We start from the raw sequence: 24,092 nt of genomic DNA on the forward strand, positions 1-24,092 counted from the left end.
ACAAGTTATCTGAAAACTAAAAGCAACACAAGAAATGCATATACACAGGGTACACTTTCAGAAATTCTTTCATTTCCGCCCACTAGAATATAACTGGAATAACTGACATGTCTTGACATCTGCTTAGGAACACTTGTGACAGGTAAAATAATGCTTATTATCTACAGGTATCCTATCCAGCAACTTTCTTCCTAGTCATCACTATTTGTGAAGTGCACTGTTGCTAAATGAGCTATGTACAAATGTAAACTATGTAATTAAAGTTTTAAAATAAATAGACAACCTTTACATTAGGTAGCAACTTGACAATAAGGTAATAGATCATCCAATTATATCTTTCAAACAAAATGATCTGTGTATGCTGCTGAACATTTTTTTTTTTAAATGAAGAAAATCCTTGGCTCACAATCAATCCTGCAAGAACTTCCTTGGTTTTCTTTCTCTAGGCTGGATAATTGTGTAAAAACTCCTTAAGTTTTGTTGGATAGTCTGTCATCACTCCAGTTGCTCCCAGATCAAATGCCCTCTTGTATTCTTGTTCTTCATTCAGGACCCAAATATACACCTGTAAAATGGGATAGAAGGACAGATTATTACAGGAAATACTAAAATTAAAAAAAAGGTGACTTTTGACCTAAACTGTTCCATGTGAGAGAGATGATGCCACATATATTTAAAATGATAAATGATTACACTGTGATGTCAAAGACATGCACACAAACATAGCCAGCTTCCTCCTCCTTGCCCTCCAAAAGGGGCGTTTTCTAGTGGTGACTCCAACTCCATTTCATTACCTGAGACTTCAGATATTTCCAAAAGTCAAAATATTAATTTGTGAAAAGCCCAAAATAGGGAGGCAGTGTCACAGGTTTTGTAGGCTTAAGTTTGAAGTGGGGGGAAAAAATAATCCTAAAGGGGATTTAAATTAATGAGTTTTTTTCCAAGCATACAATTCTTCCTTTGCAGTTACAGAACTGCAAATATAAAAGCACAAGCTATTGCTCAGGAACCAAAAAGTAACTGACGATCCTAGCAACACAACTGGAAATGCTGGGGAGAACATGAACCCATCTTAAGGCCACATCTGTCTGGCTGAAACCCCCCTAGGTCAAAAGCACATTTCCTTTGGCTTTGCCACACTGTACCTGAATGCCCCGAGCAGTGAGGTGGTCAAAAAGCGCTTTCCGCATTAGCAATCTGTGGAAAGGAGAAAGAGACTATTTAAGAACTTGAAGTATATATGAAATTTTCAATGTTGATGTTCTGTAACAAATTTTCCACAGAATGTTTAGATTCAACGTTTTCCACGAGAAAGTGATTAGAAACCTAATTATTGAAAAATTTTAGTTCAAGCAACTCAAGCCTGGTTAACACAGACACCCAGGAATTCACGTTAACTACAGATATTTGTTTCAACCTCTCTGAAGATCAAATCCAGGAGGCTCCTCCTTCATCACACAGGTACCCTGTACCACGTCTGATGAATCAATCCCTCCGCTTTCAGCACAGATTTTATCCTTCACACCAAAAGACACCAAAACTCTACTGGCCGCTCAAGAAATCAAACTAACAGATGTCAGACGCAGAAGCAAGAGCCAGAAGACACTGACACGTTGGACCTCTGAAAGCACAGATATTCTTATAATGCAAAGTGTTCTGTGTAAGCCAAAAGTATCTCCTCTGACAACATTATCAAACAGTCACAATCCCACGAAACGTGAAAGCCGCATTTCCAACCTACCTGCATGCTAATTAACTGAACGCACTTAACGAACGCAGAAACTAAATGGACTAAATTGGAATAACGCCCACTGTTACTGCACCTCGGTATGTTTCAGTGCATGAAAAATAAGAGTGTACAGGAACACCTACATAAGATCTGAATATGATTTATACTGCACTGACAATAATAGAAGAAACAGAAAACAATTACAACGTAACAAGTAACTATAGCAATAGCTAGTCGTAGTTGCTTGAACCAACTGTTAGTATATAGGCAAAATATAAATAAAAGTTTAGTAAGATTAAAATCTTACGTGTCAGCTAGCCAGATAATAAATTTCTGGCTTCTTGTCATCTTTTGTGGTTCTTTCAGCCTGTTAGGGAAACGGAAAAAAAGAGCACAGATTAAAACATTATTTGAGATGTGCCTGCAAAAGGAACATGAAGAATTAATCTTGCAGTTTCTCAAATTAGAGCAGTAATTTCACTGAGACAGTGACTTAGAATTGGGTTACACAAGAGAAATGTGCTACATTTAAGAGAAGCAGCAGAGACGGGTATTCAGCAGCATTTTAAAAAAAGCATGAGAAACACAGAGCACATGAAATCTCATATCTGCTCTATCCCTGACTCGGCTCTTGGCCTTAAGCAGACTAATTTGTTTTCGAGAAAGAGGGATAAAAGTGCAAGAATTAGTTATTTGTACAGCACTGCTACATGTTGCTACCTAGACGACATCAGCATAAGCTGCATTGTAAAGGCAGCTGCATGAAGGTGGTAATTCCAGGAGATGCTGTGAACAGGAAGCACTGATATACGCAGGCACTCCACACCAACAAGTAAGGAACTCAGAGCTGCCTAGAGACAGGCTAAATCCAGGGAAGCAGAAGATCTGCATGGCTTTCTCTCAGGAATATACAAAAGTGCCTGAACTAACACCACGGTATCCTCAGTCCAAAGACATTCACTAAACCAATGCTCAAACTGGCAAGACCATTCACTTGCTTTACCATCATTTCAGTGCAGCACCCACCGACGGACTCTAACTCACTTGAGGATGATTGAAGGCATGGGAATTTCCAAGAATTCTTCCTTGAAAGGAATGAATGGCAGCAGACCAGTGTAGAACAGGCCAAGAAGCAGGAGGACACGTTGCGAACAGAAGATGATGGGAATGTCAGCATTCTGCAGGAACCAGGAAAGAAAGATTCTAAATTATCTTGGTAGAGACTGTTGAGTGTGTTGTGACTAAATTTACTCATCGATGCACGTTTAAAGTTCAGCACTCGCACCTAGAGATTAGGCTGCCACCTGTTTACACTGTACCTGCCACTGAATTTAAATTACCCTTTCTTTTAGCTTGTCATCCAAGCAAAAGTTTTACACAATTTGAAGGGGCAATGGGAACCCGAAAAGGTAACGTTTCAACTGGTCACAGCATTGCTTTTGTTACCTTCCTTCATCCTCCTTCCAGAGTGCACGACACTGTGCAGCATTTTCTCTTAGAGCTGTATTACCACCAAGAGCAAGCTGTGCTTTAGCACAGGACTTATGGTTTGATACCACACCAACTCACTTCAGACACATTTTTGAAGATGCCGGTTTATGAACCAAAATAATTGGGCACTGATGCTACGAAAATGAACAAAGTACGAAATGGTGTGTCATCCTGCACAGACAAATCAGAAAAATATCTGTACTCTCAACTAGATCGATTTCACTCAGGTGCGTAACTCCCTCGGACTAAGCACAATTTCAATTTAATTCTAAATTGTACAATTCCTCAGCACAAAAAGGAACAGAATCTATAGCTGTAAAACAGCTTTATACTAATGTAACTGTGTGTCAACTAGGGGCCACATCCATTATTTTCAGAAAAAGAAACAGACAATAAGCAATCTTTAGAAAAATTGCTTTTGTACCAGGTGAATGATGCACAAAACAGGCTCTAAGAATTCCTGACATAAAATTGTAACGCCCTATATTTTATATAATAAGAATAAAACATAATTAAGCTTAATTCTTCAAGTATTTATTGCAGAGTATGTGTGTGTTAACTGTGCTTGATTTATGGTAACAGTGTAATAAGCAGCACACAATCAAAATGCAAAATTCCTCATCACATCTGAAAGTCTGGCACAGCTGGCTAGATCATGATTTACAGGGTGCTTTTCTGTACATTTTGTCAACACACAGGAACATACGGGCAAGAATGAAGCTTAGGTGGACCCAGTCTTACCTCCTTAAAACACTTTGATACAACCTCATAACTGACATTCCCCCATACGGTCAAATGCTCTCGCTTGTACTGACTCACCAGCTCTGAAACCTGCAATATAAAAAAGCAGAACCCTAACAAGTATCCGTGGAAAATAATGTGCAGAATTATTTAACTGAAACTCTACTTCTTACTTTTCAACTACAGAAGCCATTACAGAAAAGACAGTTCTTCTATATTCTGTCATCTTGAGATGATGGTGCTACTTTGACTGGAAAGAAATAGGTGTTCAGGTCAACAGATAAAAAGAAAGACCATTCATCATACCTACCAAAAAATCCTAGAGAATTTAAGAAAACGAGATGGCAAAATAGTATCTGATGGAAATCATATTTCCTTTTCTGTAACGAACACTTAACTTCATGTTAACATGTTTTTACGATGCTTTGGTAGGCAACACTCTTCTAAGACGACTCTTCAGGTACAAACCAATCGTGTGTAGCTGTGTAGCAGCAGTTTCACGTCGAGGTAAAGGGTTAGTAAAGAGCTGTTTGCTGAGTATCTTGCACAAGATCACTTCTCTGTCTTCTGTATTACCCCATACATGGAGCAAGATCTAACATGTCAAGGATGAAGCAGTCCAAGAACACCGATTTTAGTGTCGCAGACGGGTAGCAACTCCAAGAAAATTTTCCTTTGGGATTTCAACATGATTACACGACATCCAGACTCAGTTCAGTGTAGATTTTCACATACCTTTTTGATCAACACATTGTTGTTCACTTTGATGTCAATGTTGACAGGAGTTTGTGGAAATGCCTCAAACACCTCTTTTAGGAGTGGAATACGGTTGTCTTTTCCCTCACAGTGACATTCTGAGGAAACAAGAAAGTTGTCACTGCTGGAACCATTTTTAATACACCAGAGATAAAAGCTGAGATGTCAGAGTACTTGTTGCCTTAAAATTGGAAAAAAAAAACCCCAAAAACATTCCTAGAATTAGCATGCTTTTTAACTGAGAAACAAAAAATTTACTTCGCTCGGATAGCTGCAATTAATTATGGCAAGTTCATTTCCATAATGAAAACACACTGAGCATATTGTGCATTTAGGTTTGAATTTCATTAAACTCAGCCATTATTTAGCAACAGTAGGAGTGCAGGTATCGTTAAAATCCTGAAATAGACAACACTGAATTAATATGAAACAAGATCAAATGAGAAAAACTTGAAGGTAGGAAAATTTACTGGAGAAGCATAATGAGTGAAGGGAGCAAAAGGCAAACCCCTCAAACTTTATTGTCTGCTGGTGGTTGAGGCTCTAAGGAATTAACTGAAGGCTCTGGCCATTTCTTTGTATTACTGCACAAAACAAAAGATATATACGTGTGAAAACAACACGATGGATCTCATCTCGGCACATTTTAAGTATTTTGCAATTTTGAACACAAAGTTTAACACAATTTTCTTGCTGACTCATTAAAATATGGAAAGGCTACACAAGATAGTCACAAAGCCCCTTGAGCAAACCCATCTGACATAATCTTCAGTAGGCTTTTCTAGGTGGAAGTGCTCTCAGTTTTGGCCTCTATGCTTCAGTCAAATTACAGTCTCATGAATCACAGTTTTCACAAGAAAACAGATTAATCTTTTTTCTAGGTTTTCCTCTCTTGCAGCAATATTGGTACTGAACTTTAAGTCATACATACAGTAACTACTACTCTTTTCATTCACCCTTCTGAAAATGTCTGTATTATCTGACATCTCATGGCACTTCAAGCCCGGAGTGCACCAGCACAACAACATTTGAGTTATAAAGAAACTCTTTTCTGCCTTCTCTTCATTTTTTGAAACAACAAATTTTCAAGCTGCATCCTCTGAAGGCAACTGGCAAGCAGTTGCAAGAAGTAGACAAGTAAACAATTGAAACGTTTACTTGGAAAAAGGCATGTTACATCTTAAACTTAAGTCACTGCTAACTGGTATGGAAAAATATACTTTGGTTTCTAAAGCTAGGATTATATTTTTCTTTTAAAACTTCTCTTATCAACATACTGATCGAAGCAAATCCACTCTTCTCCTCCCTTTGCCAAAATAAGAAATCACCACACTATAATAATGGAAAATTAGTTACTGCTACTGTAAACCGAAACAGCAAAAGACAAAAACTTACCTTTCTGAAACGTGACATCCAACCTGCAGAGATATGGTGGAAGTTCCTTAAAAATAAAGTGAAATGGAACACTAATTCAAATGCAGTGATATAATCATGACTTTTCTCAAAAAAGACAAAAAAAAATATAATTCATAAGCCATGGAAGTTATCTTTAAAGGCAAAAATCATATATTTTTTAAATCTTCTTGCCCAAAAAGTGACTTAGAAGCACTGTGTTCATTCTCTCTTACTATTTGGCATTCTTAGACTTGTGTTACCTGTAGCTGAGTAAGACAAAATGTTTCCAGACACCTGTCTGAAAATACTGAGAAATCCACTGAAATATCAAATAGACAGTTCTGTAAAACAGGCTTTTAGAACTGTCAGTGCAGGTGGGATCCATCTACCAGTTTTCCCATTAAAATGCTGGTCCCATGAGAAGGAGCTTGTTGACTCAGTTTCCTTTGTCATCAGTATGGCAAAACAGGCCCACCTCCACAAAGCTATTTATCCAAACTACTACAGGACGGAGTTAATCATCCGCTGGAAATGTGTTGTGTTTTTGCCCTTGACTACACAGGGAGCCTCGTTTTTTTGTTTTTTTTTTTTTCAGTAAGACAAGATGAACCCCTTCCTTGAATTTTGGATACTAGACATACACACACATGCACACGACCTTCCTGCCCACCCCAGCCACTCTACAAACACGTTTTCAAACATCATCTAGCACTAAAGTTTTTTCTCCAACTTACAGAGTACTTGAGGTCAGATATGTTGACATCAACTCCTGTTGATCTCTTCAGGTTCTCATCATGGGACACAACCACCTGCTCATCCTTTGTTAGGTGACAATCCAGCTCCAACATGTCTGTTCCTATATTAACAGCACTGGAAGCAGAGAAGCCTGCCTTGAACCACACATGTATTTCATACAGGTCCAAACCTAACACATATGCGTTACTCAATTCAACTAACCCCAGTGGAGGTACTTTAGATGTTTTATGAGGCAATGAATCCTCACAACCTTGCTGCAAAGCAAGAAGCAAACAGCTCTGCTGCAGTGTGAAAGCTGATGCAAGAATGAACAGCGCATCATGAATCAGAGATGGGATTTGAACTCGGGAGCTGTGGCTCCGTCTTCCATAGAAAGCTGTTGATTGCAGCCTACCACCCCAGTATTGAGAAACCGACTTCTAAAGTACTGGTTCAGAACTTCAGAGTGTGATTTTTATTAGTAACAGCACATTTACCACTGGAAGAAGTCAGCTCTTTTAAAAAAGTAATCAGTTTTATGGTATAAACAACAAATGGCATGGATGTGAAAGCCTTGTTTTACTTAAGTTAATAAGGAATGGATGGATCAGGAAATTAGCAAGGTGGCTTTCAGGCTGTTGGCTTTTTTGGCTAGCAAAACTACATTTAAAAAAATATATTATTTTAATGAAAAAGTTTTAATTTTAAATTAAAAAAAAACCCCACCACTAAACCAGTCATATTTTTCAAAGAAAAATAGCTATTTCGGTTCCAATCTGCTGCTTTGAAAAGTTCTAATCCATTCTACAGAAGCTTAGCTCACAGGAGGAGTAAAGAAAGCAGAAAGCAGTAATAACATTGATGAAAAATAAGTGCAAGAAACCTCACCCCAGAACAGAAAAATTAAGCTTTACGCGAATGAGAAATGAATTGCTCATTCCATTAGAAAAGACACTCCGAAGGAATCATTCCAGCAGACAGCCGAAAATCCTAGCCTGAAGTCTGAACACTTCCTTCAAAACATTGAGCTGTTCTTTCTATCCACCTATGGACAAACCTGTAACATCTGTAACATCTGGAAGCACAGTCTACACTGCAGTAGCAGCCTTCTCCTTAGGAAAAGGGCTTTACTGACTGCTGAAGCACAGACATGCCATAAACATCCACAAATGCAATAACAAAACAACTACAAGAATTAAAATATACTCCCATAAGTGCTTAACACAATTTCTGGTCCAGCTGGGATAATTATCAAGAAGGGGGTTGTCAAATTAAAACCAATTCGTTAACTGATTTCCAGTGCCACTAATTAAGAATTAGGAAAGCAACAAAATCCTATTACACATGGAAGATACACAGCCTGTTCTGTGTAATTTCTCCTCCTGAGGAAAAGCATCTCCAAATAGGCTGCAGGAGATGTGCCAAATTTGTAGAAGACGTTCCCATCTAGTACTCTGTATTATCATTTAACCAGCAAAGTTTATGAGAAATACTACTGCTTAAGAAATTCAGGACCGATGCTGCATGGAAGAAGGAGAACAACAACTTGCCTTGTTAACAAATTTGAGAATTTGCCAGGCTCCTACTAGCAGCTTGCGGCTAAATAAGCCTCCTTAAAGTGCTGTGTTTCTTCAGCTGGAAATCAGTTTGTTGTGCAGCTCCGTAATAACACATCAAATCTACGTTGCCCCAGAGCAGACTCCAGATGTTTGCCAGATTCAGGAGAACGTGTTGAATTCAGATCCAACTGCTCCAGAACTCAAGTTGTGAAGCAGACTCACATTTGCAAATTAGGACGATGGAGCTCTTTGCCTGTGTTTAACTCCAACTGTTTTCAAGTCAAAGGGCATACCAGGAGATAGAGAAGAAAAGCCTTACCTTGGAAACGAAATTCCATTAGGCAAGGCCTAACATAGTACAATGTATAGAGTTTATAAATACTAAGCTGACCACGTATTTTTGTTGTTGTAACTACAGTGTTCAAAGCTTTCACTCTAAACCAAATATGTTCATAAAAGAAAAGGAAATAACAATGAGAAAAACATCTGGAGAGTTTACTTAGCACCATGCTGTCAAGACAATTCTAAAGCACATGCCTGTATTAGGGACAATTAAACTTGTAATTAAGTTCCTATGCCAGATCCCCAAATACTTTAAGACACTGCCAAGTGTCTCTTTTAGGTTAAAATAAATTATTCGAAAATCTAAAATCACCACAGAAGCATTTAAAAGTATTTAAGTACAACATGACTATAGCTCAAAAAAATCCATTACATATATTACCGCGCAAACAAAAAAAATATCGTCTTTGGTACTAAAAGCTTGTGATAGCTTTCCAGAAAATTTCTAAGTTGAGTTAGTATGGAACTTCAGATTACCAATAAAGCCTTCTGCCCCCCCCCCACTTTGTTTATATATTACTACAATAATTTCTTCAGTATTAGATATTCTCCAATCACCGTTACAGTGTAAATAGCATCAATAAAAGTATTTGCTTGCCAATACTTGGGTTACTGTCAACAAAGCAAGAACAAGGGGGTAGGTCTTACGTTGCAGACAAGCATTCTCTTCGGATTCTACTGCATCAATGATCAAACATGCCTGCTTGTCCCAACCTGCAGAAACAGCTCTTGCAGGCACGCCCTACTTGGCTTCACGCAAAACCTAATGGATTATAAATTGATTAGTTCACGCTAGCCATCTGAGCCAATATAGCTGATTTTTCACCATGCAGATCACCAGTTTTCTACCCAATTCCTTTGCTAGCTTACCAGTGGAGATGGGAACGACAAAGCCTTTATCTCTCCACAGAGGAAGTCAGAAGACTTTCTACTGCCCAACGCAAAGTAACCACTCTGACTCTGCTTTCTGCAGAAGTCTTGTGCCTTCATTATTCGGCCAAGACAATTTCAAAACAAGTAACTGAACTTTGCTACTGGCAGTTGTGACGAGCTCAACACATGTTACACTATAGTCGTAAAACAGTTAAAACAGTCAGAGAAAGTCAGACAAATGCCTGTATCATCACAAAACATTACTTGACTCCTAGCACAGTCCTTACTCCAAGTACTACAGCTTACTTCTGTGAATGGAATAAAAATAAGTTGTGGTATAACTTTCTCTGTAAGAGCCCTATACATCTAAAACCAGTATGATACTAAATGAAAATTAAGGAATGGTTAAAAAAAAAAAGAAGCACTTGCCAGAAAGTGTGGTAGCAGACTCAAAAAAAGGCAGGCCAGCAGGAAAAAACCCACAAAACTATGCTAAGCTTCCATGGAGATAGAAAATACTGCAGTACTTTCAATAGCACTGCTTGGTTGGGAAAGCTGGCACTCCTCAGCCTGCAAGGAAATGTGCAAACTGATGAGGCTACTTAGCACAAAGCAAATTAAAAAACCAAACAAAACCAAGAGAAGCCTACATAATTTGGTCACTGCTCATTGGCAGCCAGAGTTTTAGACTCACTTCTTTTCCAAATGCCTTTGAGAACCTTGTTAGAATTCCCTACTTAAATGCTGGAGGCTTAAAAGGCTTTCCAGTACCAACTCCATTTTAAACCCCTAGATAAGAGATTTCACACATTGTGCGAATGAAGTATGTGTATGGAGGGGAAAACTACATTTTTAATAGCTTTACAGATGGCATATTAAAAGTCAGTTAACATTAGGATTTCAGTCACAATAATTCTAGGGGACAATTGTTATCCTTCTATACAGAGGAGGAAATTGAATACCGTGAAACCATGGAACATTTAAGAGAACTGCTACAGCCATACCAGCAGTCAAGAGATTCAGACTTCCTGAAATCAAGCCTTGTATGCTAATTAGCATATTGCTATGATCTGGAATACCTTTTGAGAAACGTCAATGTATCGAGAAAAAACAGTGTGTGATATTAGTTACAAAAAATAGCTTTATAATGATAACTAAATCAATGGAAGTAATCATCATTAAACATGGAAGAAGCACTGTGTCGTGTTTGATTACCTAGCACAAGAAGAACCAGCCCTCAGGGGTTGTATTTCCAATTGCCAGTCTACCACGTTACTGTGTACGAATCACAGCTTGTGGTATCTCAGTTCCTTCTGGTTTAAACTGGAGTGGTGTTTGGCAATCCACAGAAGTCAGTCAAAGCAGAGCCGACTTTCTGAAATACCACACTGCACCCCAAACACCTGATGGAAACCCTAACTTTCTTGATTGCTTCACTCACTAAAGACAAGAACACTGCTAATTTAGGCATTAGTGGTTCCATTTTACTCACTGGTGAAAGGCTGCCATCGTGTTTTCCAGGTTCTCTCCCGCACCTACAAAAATAACAAAAACTGAAAACATTACAAAATAATTTTCTTCCCCTCAATCCCAGTGGAAATAAAAAAAAAAAGGATTTAAAAATTTACATCTTTTGAGGAAATATTTGAAGGAACGAGTATGAAGCCAGAGTCAGAAAACCCTGTTGCTGCTAACCTACTGGGGAGACCCAAGAGACAGGACTTTCTCAAGCTAAAACAATACAAAAAAAATTTTTTTTTTTAAAAAAAAAGGAAAAAAGACTGTTAACTTGGATTTGTATAACATTTAGAATATGTTCCACAGGCATAGGAACTGTATATACAAAAAGTCTATTTCAGAGTTAGTGGGAAGAGTAATAAGAGGAAAAGTAACTGGGGGGGAGTGCCAAAGACTCACTAAAGCTGATATTCCCTAAACGCACAACCCAGTTGATGCTCAAAGAGGTGACAAGCTCTTTTTCCAGTTCAAGGATGCTTCCTGAAACAGCACAAATCTGTCAGTAAAGGTTTATGCTGCTGGGAAAGGGAGGCCTCATACACAAGGAATGAAACACACAACTCCAGATAAGAAATGAAAAGCAAGCAAATTAAATTTTCTCTCGGGGGGGGAGTAAACTCTTAAGCCATCGTTTTCCATATAATCTTTGAAAATCAGCCTGGTTAGGGACTGGAAAAGGTTGTGCCTTCTCCCTCCTTCAGAAAACAGGCAGTATTACATACTGAAAACCAGAACAACTTCAGGAAGATACATGTACTGATGAGGATATCGACGCAAATTTTAACTGCTCTTTGACAGTGATGAACGACAGACTTTGCAAATGACAATTATAAAAGCCTCAATTAAGGCCTTACCTATTAACAAGACCCACCAGCACATACTTAACTAAGTCTGTGTTTAGTTAGTTAATTAAAACAATGCAATTCTATGCACGCATAACTAGTGATTTAAAACTGTTGCCATCAGGTTAGCTTGCATCGGTAAGTTTGCAAAAAGACTTAACGGGCTTTGAATCATAATGCCAAAATCTGCATGGTTTAACCTAAACCAACACGGTAAGTCCACAGCAGCTTCTGGGATTATTCATTCACTAATATTTTACGGAATTTGACTGCAGAACTAGGAATAGGCTGAGTGGCAAAAGTGATTTAAGAAGAGCAGGAGAATCTCATCGTATACTTTTGACGATTGCCTAACAGATGGGAAAAATTTATATAGGACTTGGATGATTAGTCATAAGTTAACTGCAATAAAAATTGAGGTTTTAGATAACTTATCAACTGTGACAATACAGCCCATACATCCTGAACAGTTAGAGAGGGGGGAAAAAACTGAGTCCGTCTTCAAGCTGTGAACAGGACAACAGTATCCTACATTCCCGGGCAGAAATTTCCAAAAATCAAACTTTAAGTGACTGATCTAACAAGTCACATGCTAGGGAGATAGGTATGGTGAGTCAAACCAGTTGATATTTTGTTATCATGACTTGTTATGACTTGTCATGTTTAGGGGAAACGAGGAAAAAAGTTGAGACATCAGCTGAAACAGGAATTTTAAATCAGCAACATGGTTTTCACAAACCACGCTCAGAAAAGGGAACTACAATGAGGAAGTGACATACTAAATCATTTCTCCGCCTTAAAAATGAAAAGGTTGGGCTAACTGAAGGGCTTCTGACATGTACGTAAACGCACCTCCAGATTCCTGTGCTGTCCACTTGCCTTGTTGCACTTCCCATGCAGAAATTGCTTTCCCCAGTGCAATTTAGCACCCTGTAAGCCGAACAGCCACATCCAAACACTACGATCGCACACTCCAGCTTTGAAAGCACCACCGTGGGACAAGAGGGAGTCGATGTCAAGCACTGGCTTGAGGAGGTGACCCTCAGAAGTTCTGTTGGTTTGGGTTTTTCCCCTCGACGTAAGCAAAGAAGTGCATTAGGAAGAATGTTGCCAGCAGGTCAAGGGAGGTGATTGTTCCTCTCTACTCAAGACATGGATCTACTGGAAGAAGTCCAGAGAAGGGCTGAAAATTAAGGGATGAGAGATTCTTGCATACAATGAGAGGCTAAGGGTGCTGGAATTGTTTAGCCTGGAGAAGAGAGGCTCGGGAGGATCTTACCAACAGGTATAAATACCAGACAGGAGGGAGTAAAGAAGACTGAGCCAGACTTTTCTCAGTGGTGCCCAGGGCAAGGACAAGAGGCAACGGGAGCAAACTGAAATACAGGAAATTCAGTTTACAAACGTAAGAAAGAAAAAACTTTTTTATGGTAAGAGTGATGGAACTCTGGAACAGTCTGCCCAGAGAGGTTGTGGAACCTCCATCCTTGGAAGTATTCAACACCTATGGGGACGAGGTCCTGATAAACCTGCTCTGGTTGCCCCAGCGCTCATCAGATGAGATGATCTCCAGGGGTCCCTTCCAATCTCAACAGTTCTGTGATTCTGTAAAAATCATCACACTACCCTGTCTCAAAGACCCTGCAAACCAGTCCACGCAGCTGGCATTGACAGAGGACTCTAACACAGAATATCGAGACTTAATTATTGATCTCAGAAATGACTGATTTTAAAATTACGGAGAAGTGAAGAAATAATTCAGGGATGCTTCAGCTGATGAGCTATAAACCAAGATAAGAAAACTGAAGAAGAATGAAGAAAGAGGGAAATCAAAACCCACAGACTTAAAGAACTTCATATACAAGGCTTCAACTCAGAGAGGAAAAAGTCAAGCAAGTTAAGTGTTATCTTGATCTCCAAAGTTAATAGGAGTAATGCAACAGGAAACCTGACCCTGAGTCTAAAGCTACAGCATGATTAAAGCCTGGTGAGGATTTAAGTCTCACAAGAATTTAAATTACAAGGTAATAATACAGAGAGTAAAGAGTAAGTGATCTTTAGTTTCAGAGCACCCTATGAGCAAAAAACTGCTGAGATGTTAAGGGCTGTACTTTTACCACAGGTGTATGTCACGTATACATACCAACACCCGTGGACTTTGTCTCAACGCCTAATGAATAATCCTCCCATTGAGTAAGGCTTTCCTGTTGTTCTAATGGTGCTTAGCCCAACTGGCGGAAACACTTGCATTTTGGGCTTAGGGCTCTTAACCAAGGTCATTGCAAAGAAGTGAGAACAAAAGAAGATTAAGGAGATCACACCAAGTTCCAACAAAGTCATCAGCAAGTTTTTAATAGCTTGCAATCTAACAAACAAACAGGTAACAATCAAAATTGAAAACCTTTGTTTGTTGAATGAAAATACACACACCTACCAGGAAACGGCTAACATACATGTTCCAAACCAACAGGTGCATTTTATGCTCTATTTAAGACTATAGTTAAAGAAACTTAATCTGTCACATAAATTAAATCAAAGAAATGCAAGTAATAAAATTTATAAAAGATGGGTTCTCGTTTTCATATGTTAATCATTCAAGGCAGCAGCAGTAGGTAAGGACCATTAGCTAGAAGTGTGATCAGACACTGCGTAAACTGGCACTAGATACGACACCGAAAACTTTAAACTCAGCATCTGACATATCTCCCACAGAATTTCGGGAAAAAACATGTACTAGAAAACTGACTGCCAATATTTTCACAAATCGAATAGGGCAGCAGGGAAAAGCGCAGAACTGATCTTCAAAGAACAGGAAAACAGAAATTGCTGTATTTTTTTTCCTCCCAATTCTTTGAAAAAGGTAGAAGAAGCTTTCTTTCAGCTATTTTGGGCAGAAGCAACCAAGGCCTTGATGTGAGGTGTGCGGAGGGGATGAGATTCCCAAAATGAGACCAGTTTTACCGCGGCGCTGAACCATTAACAGCCTCCATCGGCAAGGGGAGCAAGAACAGAGTCACAGCAAACTGCGATTCTTCTGAAACCCGAAGGCAAAGCGAAAACACAGCTGGAGGCAGGAGGACTGATCTTTTGTACCTGACCGCAGCACCAATCTCAGCCTCTCTCATTAGCAAGAGAAATACCGTAACACCGAGCCACTGACAGGAAAAGAAATATGTACGTTTGAGAGGGGAACCATCGTAACCCACGTAAAACAACCCGATTTCGGCTGACGCGTTTCGCGCTCGGAGATTAATTCGGCTTTGAAATCAAGCACTGGTCAGCAGGTGGCACCTAAATTAGGTTGCGGGAGGAAGGTTTTAAAGGCAGCCCGCTGCGAGCGGCGGGCACGGCGCAGCAGCGCCTCGGGACCCTCTCGGCAGCGCTCCGGAGGGCAGCGTCCCGAGAGAGGCGGGAGGCATCGCCCCCCGGGGGCGGCCGCGGGGCCGGGGGAGCCCCTCAGCGCCCGGCGGCGGGAAGGGCTGCAGCCTTCGCCCGCCTGAGGGGAGGGCGGGAAGCGGCGCCCCCGAGGCCGCGGCGGGCACGGAGTCCCCTTCCCCCCCGCGCCCCCTCACTCACCGCCGCGGTGGGAGATGTGCCGGCAGCGGAAGCGCTGCCGCTTGGGCCGGTGGAGCAGCCCCGGACACTTGAGGAGAAGCCCGAGGTGAGGACGTATCCGCCCAGCGTGGAGAGCAGGTACAGCGTCGCCGACATCCTGCGCCTCTCGCCGGCTTAACCCCGCTTCCCGCCTGGCCTCGCCCCTCCCGTCCCACCCCGGCCCGCAGCCGCCTCCCAGCGAACCGCCGACGCTGCGGGAGCCGCTGCGGCCGCGCAGCAGCCGCACCGCCTCCCCTCCGCCCCCGGGCCGGGGAGGGGGCGCCAGTGCGCAGGCGCGGGGCGAACCGCCGCCTTTCCCGCCGCGGGCTGCGCCGTGCGGCGGGCTCCCCTCAGAGGGCCGTCGCCGCCCCGCGCGTCCGTCAGGGCTCGCACTGCTTCTGGAGGGGTTAACACACGCTGCGAGCCGTTCCCGATCACGCTCTTTATTTCCCCATTTCGCTTTCCCTCCTGCCTGTACCACAGCCGCTGCTCTCTGTAGTGCTTTTAATTTTATCGATGGCCCCGGGGAATGGCGGAGTGCTCGGTAAATCCGAATTCGTTAGGGCATGCAGGGGGACCGGCTTCTTCACGGACACAGGAAGGCGCTTCCCACTCCCAGTTGGGGAGAGAGTCGAGACCTGGTTTCTGTTGAGCGCACAAGTCTTGCACTCCAAGGACCGTATTCTAAAAAAATGGCAAATTAAATTCTGAATGCATGCTAGTTAAAAATAAATATTCTAGAACTTAAATTAGGTCCCAGCGCACAGCCACTGTCACCAATACATCTTACCTCGACAGAGTTCGCGCGTTCCCCCTGACCCATCCGTTGGCAGCGTAGGCCCCGTGTGAAGCTCGCGGGATTTACGCCCTTTTCAAGGCATCATGTCGTGCACCCTTCGGAAAGCACAGTGTCATTACCCAAACTCCCTCCGAGCTCCAAACTGGGCTGAAACCAGCAGGTCCATTTAACGACTACAAATCAAGCTATACTGACAATCAAACTGCAGTTGCTTACAACGAATAAGCTTATATAGCTCTACATTTTCTACAAATTTACCAGCAGGTTTAGTTTCCAAAGAGATCTGTCATTCCAAAATCTGAAATGAAGTCGTCCCTTTAACAAAATCTGATCTATGAATACAAATACAGTGAAATATTTCGACTTGATACAGGTAAGCACAGTTTCTGGCTATGGTATTAATACAAATCAAAACTGCAATGGCTTTTTTTAAAAAAGAAAAAGAGACAAGATCAAAGACAAGCTATTTCTCACATCATCCCATTAAAAGCATCTATGATTTGCATACAAATAGCTTGTTCAGAAAAAGAGAAAAGATTCTGCCCATCATTGCCTCAATGTGACAAAGGAAACTATTGATTTCAGGCAATTCTAATTTTTAAAGATTCCTAAACATGTATGTAGAAAAATATGATGGAGAAAAGCACTATCATGAAAACATCTGGTAATGCGAGCTCAGCATATGGTGATAACCAGCTTTTATTTTTTACATATGAAAATTTAATAAACAGAAAATTTACACATCTCCTGGACTCCTTTATCTGCTTTGATATCAAACCTTGCTTTCAATCTGACTGTGTTCCAGTGAAATACAGTGATAACTGTTTGGTAACGGACATAAATAAAAATCCATGATTTGGATTGAAGATAGTCTTTTTAAATGAAAATAAATCTACCAGAATAATTCTTATTGTGTAATTGCTTTCAGTATTCCTCGGAGAACTTTGTAACTCATTAAATGTTGGCTTTCTTTGGGAGGAAAGCAGGGTCCACGTTCTGTCACGTATGCGTAAGGAAATCTAAGCACCCACAGTCCATCAGATGGAAGGGTTATTTCCTGCTTCTCAGGGTAAAATACAGGACAAGGTGGTGGCCCTGGTTGAACCTGAAAACAGAAGAAAATAAGAGTAGATAATCAAAAGTCATTACAATAAAAAAATCACCAAAACTTAAAAGCAAACTGAATCCAAGGAAGTCTCCTTAAGTCTTGACTACAACCAGGTTCTCATCCACTTGACCACATTCCAGGAAACCACTGTGAAACATCCATGAATTCCCAATTTTGTCACAGTAAAGATGATGAATTTAAGACTGCAGATTGGGTCCTACCAAGGAGATCCACAGTACAAAGGACAAGCCATTTGCCCCTGGGGCAGCAGAAAACACTACGTCAACAGCGGATCTCAACACTGTAGCACAGGCATCCCTGAGGTGTTACCTCACTCTAAATAAACCTGAATTTTCAAGGAGTTTAATTTAATATGGCTCTTGTATAATTCACATTAAAAGATTCAGAAAGTCTTATCCACATGACAAACTGATACAGGAACCCACAACACAAAGCGTAGTGGATTTTCCAAATAAAGACACATCCTTAGGAGTCAGAAGCTGAGATACAGATGTAACTGGGAACAAAGAGCAAAGTAAGTATCAGCACAAACCGAACCTTCAGTTCTTGCCTCAGGTTCAAAAACTAACACAATAAACTGCAAACTGCATCAGAATGTTGGTGTTTGTGTCAAGTTTCAGTCAGTGTTTTTCCTTTAACTTCTAAAACAAAGCAGGTTCACGTCCGAGTAGTGAAAGGAGTGCCCTAAAAGAAGCCAAACTTGTCGTTTCATGATTCAGTATTAAGGACCTTGTGGCACTTCTCAAGCAGCTTGAAGGGTTACAGAACGTCCCAAATCCACCTTCACCTCCCAACACTCACACGGATGTGTTTTGTGCTGGCTGTTGTTATTCAGTGGCACTACTATACAACAATCACCAATTTTCTCAACATACTCAAATAATAAGCACTTCTGTGCACAAAGTTATTTCATACAGCAGTAACTGAAGGAAGATACACTTGTTCATATTTTACTATCTTAAAAAGTAAGAAAGTGTAAATGGAGATTTTTTCCTCCATTTTTTAATACACATTTGAAAATGGGAAAAAAAATCTCCAAATAAAAAAAACCCAAGTTCTTTTCACCTCCTAAATTCAAAGGGTAGCTAATAATAATCAATCTCAGCAATGAGTCACTGCTTTTTTCTGACATTTAAAATGACGAATTCAGTCTTCCACAGTCATTACTCATTTGTTATCTTTTTAAAAAGAAGCCATTATTACAGTATGGAATGCTATCAACTTGTCCTTGATAAAATATTATTGAAAACTTACTTTCTACAAAGTGTAAAGCTGGCATAAGCCAATCTTGAAATGTAAAAAACACGAGTTTATAAAACAGATACTTTTGGCAACTACTGCCTTAGAGAACTTGACTGAATTTGGTTTGAGTTGGAAAGAGCTGCTTGTAGCATCCCTCTGACACCTTTGTGCCTTCCAGTCCTGCAATTAACATTGCAACAATCGGCACTTTCTCTGCAGTTACCAGATTCCCTCTTCCATTTCTTACCTGAGGCGTTAATGTGATCTGCAGCGGAGCATCAGGAACCACCACAAAGAGTCTCATGAACTGGGCATAGTGTGGCTTGAGTCCTCGTCCCTGCGTCGACGACAGGATGTACAGCGGCATGTCCGAATTGAGGGCTTTGATGGCGGATTCCTTCGGCCCTCCTCCCATCACTTTCATGACCTTATCAGGCCCTGAACACATGAACCTCCTACCACGTGCATCTTCATATTCGAATCCTACAAATGCTCGAGCTATGTCATCTCTCCGTCTTCCTCTGCCCATCACAACCGCACTTCTTTTTCCAGGAACAGCCTTGTTAGGCGCAGGCCAGGAATTGGTATCTAAGTCTCCTTCATCTTCAGTTCTTGTCCTGATGACAATGTCCCAAGGCATTAAATAGTTTGTTCCCGGGATAAAGCCTTGTTGATCTAAACCTGTGTGGAAGTTATAAGCCTTAGCAGGCCCCAGCTTAACCAGTGACCAACTGGAGAATTTGGGCAAAAGGCCTTTGGGGCAATTAGAATGGAGCATCCCAGGGAGGTACTCAACAGTGGATGCCTGACGATCTACCAGGCTTGGCCTTTTCTCACTTTTGGAGTCCCCACTCTGCCCGTGACCTTCTGCATTGTCCCCTCCACCCTGGGCATCAGGTGGGTAAGTGCCCAAGCTGCCCGTCGACTGACCCAGGCTGAGGGCTAAGCTCAGGCCTGTGCTTTCTCCCTGAGTCTGAGGTTCTTTCTCCTTAAGTTTCTCAATCTCGCCTTCCGGCGGGGCAGGCGATGACTCGTCCCGAGCAGGTGCCGGATCAGGTGTGCTTGGCTGAAATATGGGAAAGTTGATGTGCTCCAGTTTCCCACAGCATTTTTCTTCTAGCAGCTATGAGAAAGAGAACATGGTTAACTTTCCATCTTCCACCCCTGAGACAAGGGAGTTCAGAGTCATAACATTCAGCAGCTACAATTAAGATTCAAGAGGTTTGTACTACGCGAGAACCAAAGTTCTGTGTTCTGATGGGAATACAGCCCACAGACACAACGGGTTTAAAACTCACATGAACCAACATACTTGAAATGTAAATAGATGCTCCTGCGTGCACGCACTGGAACTGCCCGCTCTGGGCAGCCCATCACGCAAACAACTTCTGCTCCCAGAAGTATCTCCCTCAAGCAACACTTCCAAGTTGATAAGGGTAAGAGGAAACTTACTTGTAGTCGCTTCAGAACACAGACTTTGTTGATGAAGCAAAAGCACTGCTTGAAGCAAAACTAGAGACCTGATGATTACCTGGTAAAAGTCATAGTTGGCTGCTTTGATATCAAAGGGATCATCCCGAGGAGCTTGTTTCCTTCCACAGTTACAGGCACCAGTGGAACGAGCCCGGCTGTTGTGGTACAGAACGGGAGGATTTCTGTCTGCTTCTGGCTTTTCCCCTAAAGCAAAACAAATCAAACATGAGATAAATTGCTCACTATTTTTAGAAATTCTTTAATTCCCTTCCTCCTTGCTATATACATATGCAAAAATCATCTGCCAGCAATGCCAGTTTGTCAGGCAACTTCCTCCCTTTCCCACTTCTAATACAAAGTTACGGTGTGGGTTACATCACTTTTTACAGAGATATATAGTGATAAGACAAGGGGCGATGGCTTTAAACTGAAAGAGGGGAGATTTAGATGAGATCTAAGGAAGAAATTCTTCCCTCTGAGGGTGGTGAGGCACTGGAACAGGTTGCCCAGAGAAGCTGTGGCTGCCCCATCCCTGGAAGTGTTCAAGGCCAGGTTGGATGAGGCTTTGAGCAACCTGGTGTAGTGGAGGGTGTCCCTGCCCATGGCAGGGGGGTTGGAACTGGATGATCTTTGAGGTCCCTTCCAACCCAAACCATTCTGTGATTCTATGAAACTGAATTTTCTTTGCTTTTACAACCTCTTCCTAAAAGGCATAAATAGTTCTTCTGCTTGCAATAAATCTATCTCAGACAGTTTTTATTCTTCGATTGACATCAATCAAGCTACTTCAACAAAAAAAAAAAAAAAGAGAGGAGGCACTTATGCTTCCTGGAGAACTTTTGTTCTCTTACACATCTCTTGTTAGAAGGACTCCAACGTAATGTCTCTAATTAGCAAGACAGAATGAGAGTTACAACTAAAATCAAAGTTACTACTAACAGTGGACTCGCTCCTAAATTTTAGTCAACATAAAGGAAACCCACACAACAGCTCTACTATCATTAATCCCACCGTATCGAGACACAGCTTTACAGTTGCCAGGCCGTGATCTTCCACAAACACGCAAAAGTCAGTGTTTTCAGCCTAAGACAAGACATTTCAGAGCAGATACAAAATTGAACCATGAAGCCCAGGTACAAGTGAGCTTCTTTACCTGCTTTTGGGAGCAGATGAAACTTATGCACGCAGTGTTGGTCAGTTAAACTGCGCTCCTCACAAAGCTGATGCCCGTTGCTCCAGAACTTGTAGCAGTCCTCGTTCAGCTGCATGGCGTACTTGTGAAAGGCCGGGCCGCGGGCATGCTGACTGTACACACGCAAGGCCTGTGCCAGCTGGTTCTTATGGACCGTCATGGTGTAATTGTGGGGCAGGTTGGACTGATAGGCACTGTGGGCCATGGGGAGAGCCTTCTGGCAACGGTTTTCCGAGAACTTGGTGTCTATGTCTAAATAGCCTTCCAAGACTTTGATGCTGCCCATGATTTTTGAGCTCAGTTCCCCAGTGAGAGAGGTCGGGTCATCATCTTTGCCTTCAATGGTCACTTCATACAGTTTTAAAGCTGCAGCAACCCACTTCTGGTAGGTTGGGAGCTCGAAGTGAGAAGGCTGCGGGTTCCTCCCCACGCTGTCATCGAAGCCCTTCTTGCTGAGCACTAGCTCCACGTGCTGCCACAGGAACTCCTTGAGGGTGCAGTCCACAAGCTGCCCAGAGGAGCTGGAGCTGCTGCTGCTGCTCTCTGCGTGGAAGGACAGCTGCTGCCTGCCATGCCGCATCATCTGATACCTCCTGGGTCCCGACAGGGTGGGAGCCAGCAGCGAGTCAGTCTCTCTCATGGTGCAGTTGCTCCTGAGTTGGTCGAGAAGCATGGCCACTGGATCACCTCCGTCCTGGGCCCCACCAGCCACAATGTAAACAAAAGCCTGGTTAGCAGGCACGGTGAACAGGCAGTTGATGCTCTGGTTAGTCAACACTCTGCTCTTGCGGAAGATGCGGTAGATCTGATCCTCCAGAGCGTGCTGCAACCTCCTCTTCGGGGAGTGCTTCTTGGGGGGTGGCTTTTCTAGGTGACCGCAGGGGTCCTGACCCCTGCCTGGGGGGGGATCCACCTTCAGGGCCCCATTGAGCTGGAAGAGGAAGAGGAGGCGGGGAGGGCACGGCCTGCAGTTGAGCTTCCACTCCTTCCCAACTGGGCAGTCTTTGATGGCAGCCTTCAGGGAGGGCAAGACCTTCTGCCGCAGCCCATCCAGCGCCCTGAAGACGCGGTCGTAGGTGATGTCGAAGGAGCAGGTGGGGTGCACCAGCAGCAGGATGTGGCAGACAGAGAAGAGGTAGAGGAGGTTCAGGCAGTGCAGCTTCTCCTGGTGCTTCCAGAACTCGTGGGCCTCGGCGTGAGGCAGCGGGCCGGGGCTGCCGGAGGGGTGGCCGGGCCCGGCCTCCCGGCTCTCGGCCGCGGCCAGGTCCCCGCAAGCCCGCAGCAGCTGCGGCGTGTCGCAGATGGAGGTGAGCACCAGGTACAGCACGCGGTTCTCCCGGCTGTAGTAGGCCTGCAGCCGGTTGTAGTCCTTGGCCGCCGGCTCGTCCTCCTGCCCCGGGGCGCCGTCCGCCAGCTCGGGCTCCTCCGGCTCGAAGAGGGGGAAGACCTGCCGGTCGCACACGGTGCTCACCAGGGCCTCCTTCTCCGAGCACAGCTGCAGCGCCGTCTTCCCGAAGATGCCCACCACGCACACCTCCTCATCGCCGGCGGCCGCCGCCACCGCGCCGGGCCCCGCCGCCGCGCCACCCCCCTCGGCGGCAGCCGTGGCGGCCAGCAGCAGCTCCCGCAGGCTCATAGGCCCCACGGCCGCCGCGCCCGCCACCCCGGCGGGCAGCCCGGCCGGCAGCGGCATGTCCCCGCTCCGCCAGCGCCGCGCCCGCCCGCCCGGAAATGGCGGCGCGCCGGCGCGCGCGCATGCGCAGTACGGCCCCGGGGCGAGCGGGGCGGGAACGCGGGGGCGCGATCGTGAGCGGCGCTGGGAGCGCGGCCGGTGGGAGCGGGTCCGCACGGGCACAGCGGAGACACAGCCGAGCGTCGGACAGCACGTACCGGTCGCGGAAAGCTCACGTCGCCCGCCAGCCCCGGTTCCCGGTTCTGCGGTGCCGCGATGCCCCAGAAGGCACGGGGCAGCCCGGGAGGGTCACGCTGCTGCCGATGGTCCAGATCGCTGCCAACCAGGACTCCCACTCTGGCGTCGTGTCTCTGGAAAGCAACTGCTCGGCCAGAGGAAATGGCCGGACCTGGCGCCGGGGTTCCACCGCTGCAGGTCGTGGGGAACCTGGCCGTAGCCGTGAGGCTTGCGGTGGCCCTGGAGCAGTGCGGTCTTTCAGCGTGATGGGAGATCTGACACAGCCAAAAGTGACAGCTACTGCCATGGCTTCCCACGTGCTTACCCACGTAACAGAACTGTTTGCGGAAACCCTCAGCCTCTCACTTCAGTAACATTAGAGTGCCAAGCTGCTTCGCTTCTTTCAACCCGTGTAATTACTGTCAAGACCTTTTTTTGTTAAAAAAATGTAAAACCAATACTGAATTTCAGCAAACACACACATTTATTTACATTACAGGCAGCACCAGTGCTGGGAACATCAGTCTGTTTCAGCAGCAGTCGGTTATCAAAAGACTTGGGCATTCCATTTCTTTTTTCCTTAAGAAAGAAGATGCAACCGGATTGAGACACATAGAAAGATGCTGTCTTTAAAGAGCAGAAATCTGCTAAGCGGGTTTCATAATGCCACATTCTCCTATGCACGAGATTTAGTTACAAATACGCCTGAGTGAGAGAAAAACGGGGCTGAAGCGGCTTCCTGACCACAAACGAGACGCACATTGTTCCACAAA

General features: G+C 43.5%; 2 protein-coding genes across 2 annotated transcripts; both read right to left on the bottom strand.

The window, feature by feature from the left end:
* Positions 1 to 442: 442 nt before the first annotated feature.
* Positions 443 to 15,692, bottom strand: GDPD1 (glycerophosphodiester phosphodiesterase domain containing 1). The gene is given in 11 exon segments (XM_086624802.1): positions 443 to 565; positions 1,146 to 1,197; positions 2,037 to 2,096; positions 2,774 to 2,907; positions 3,962 to 4,051; positions 4,697 to 4,815; positions 6,113 to 6,158; positions 6,847 to 6,982; positions 11,114 to 11,156; positions 15,558 to 15,638; positions 15,641 to 15,692. Coding segments are annotated over 11 exon segments (936 nt in total).
* Positions 15,693 to 17,070: 1,378 nt separating this feature from the next.
* SMG8 (SMG8 nonsense mediated mRNA decay factor) lies at positions 17,071 to 23,103 on the bottom strand. Its single transcript, XM_009981731.2, has 4 exons — positions 21,372 to 23,103; positions 20,277 to 20,422; positions 18,993 to 19,868; positions 17,071 to 17,479 (listed from the first exon to the last, which is right to left on the bottom strand). Exons 1-4 carry the CDS (start codon positions 23,101 to 23,103, stop codon positions 17,282 to 17,284), a joined length of 2,952 nt encoding a protein of 983 aa, XP_009980033.2. The 3' UTR covers positions 17,071 to 17,281.
* Between the last annotated feature and the right edge of the window lie 989 nt (positions 23,104 to 24,092).

This window comes from Tauraco erythrolophus, chromosome 21 (assembly GCF_009769465.1).
Source record: "Tauraco erythrolophus isolate bTauEry1 chromosome 21, bTauEry1.pri, whole genome shotgun sequence".
Lineage (NCBI taxonomy): Eukaryota > Metazoa > Chordata > Aves > Musophagiformes > Musophagidae > Tauraco > Tauraco erythrolophus.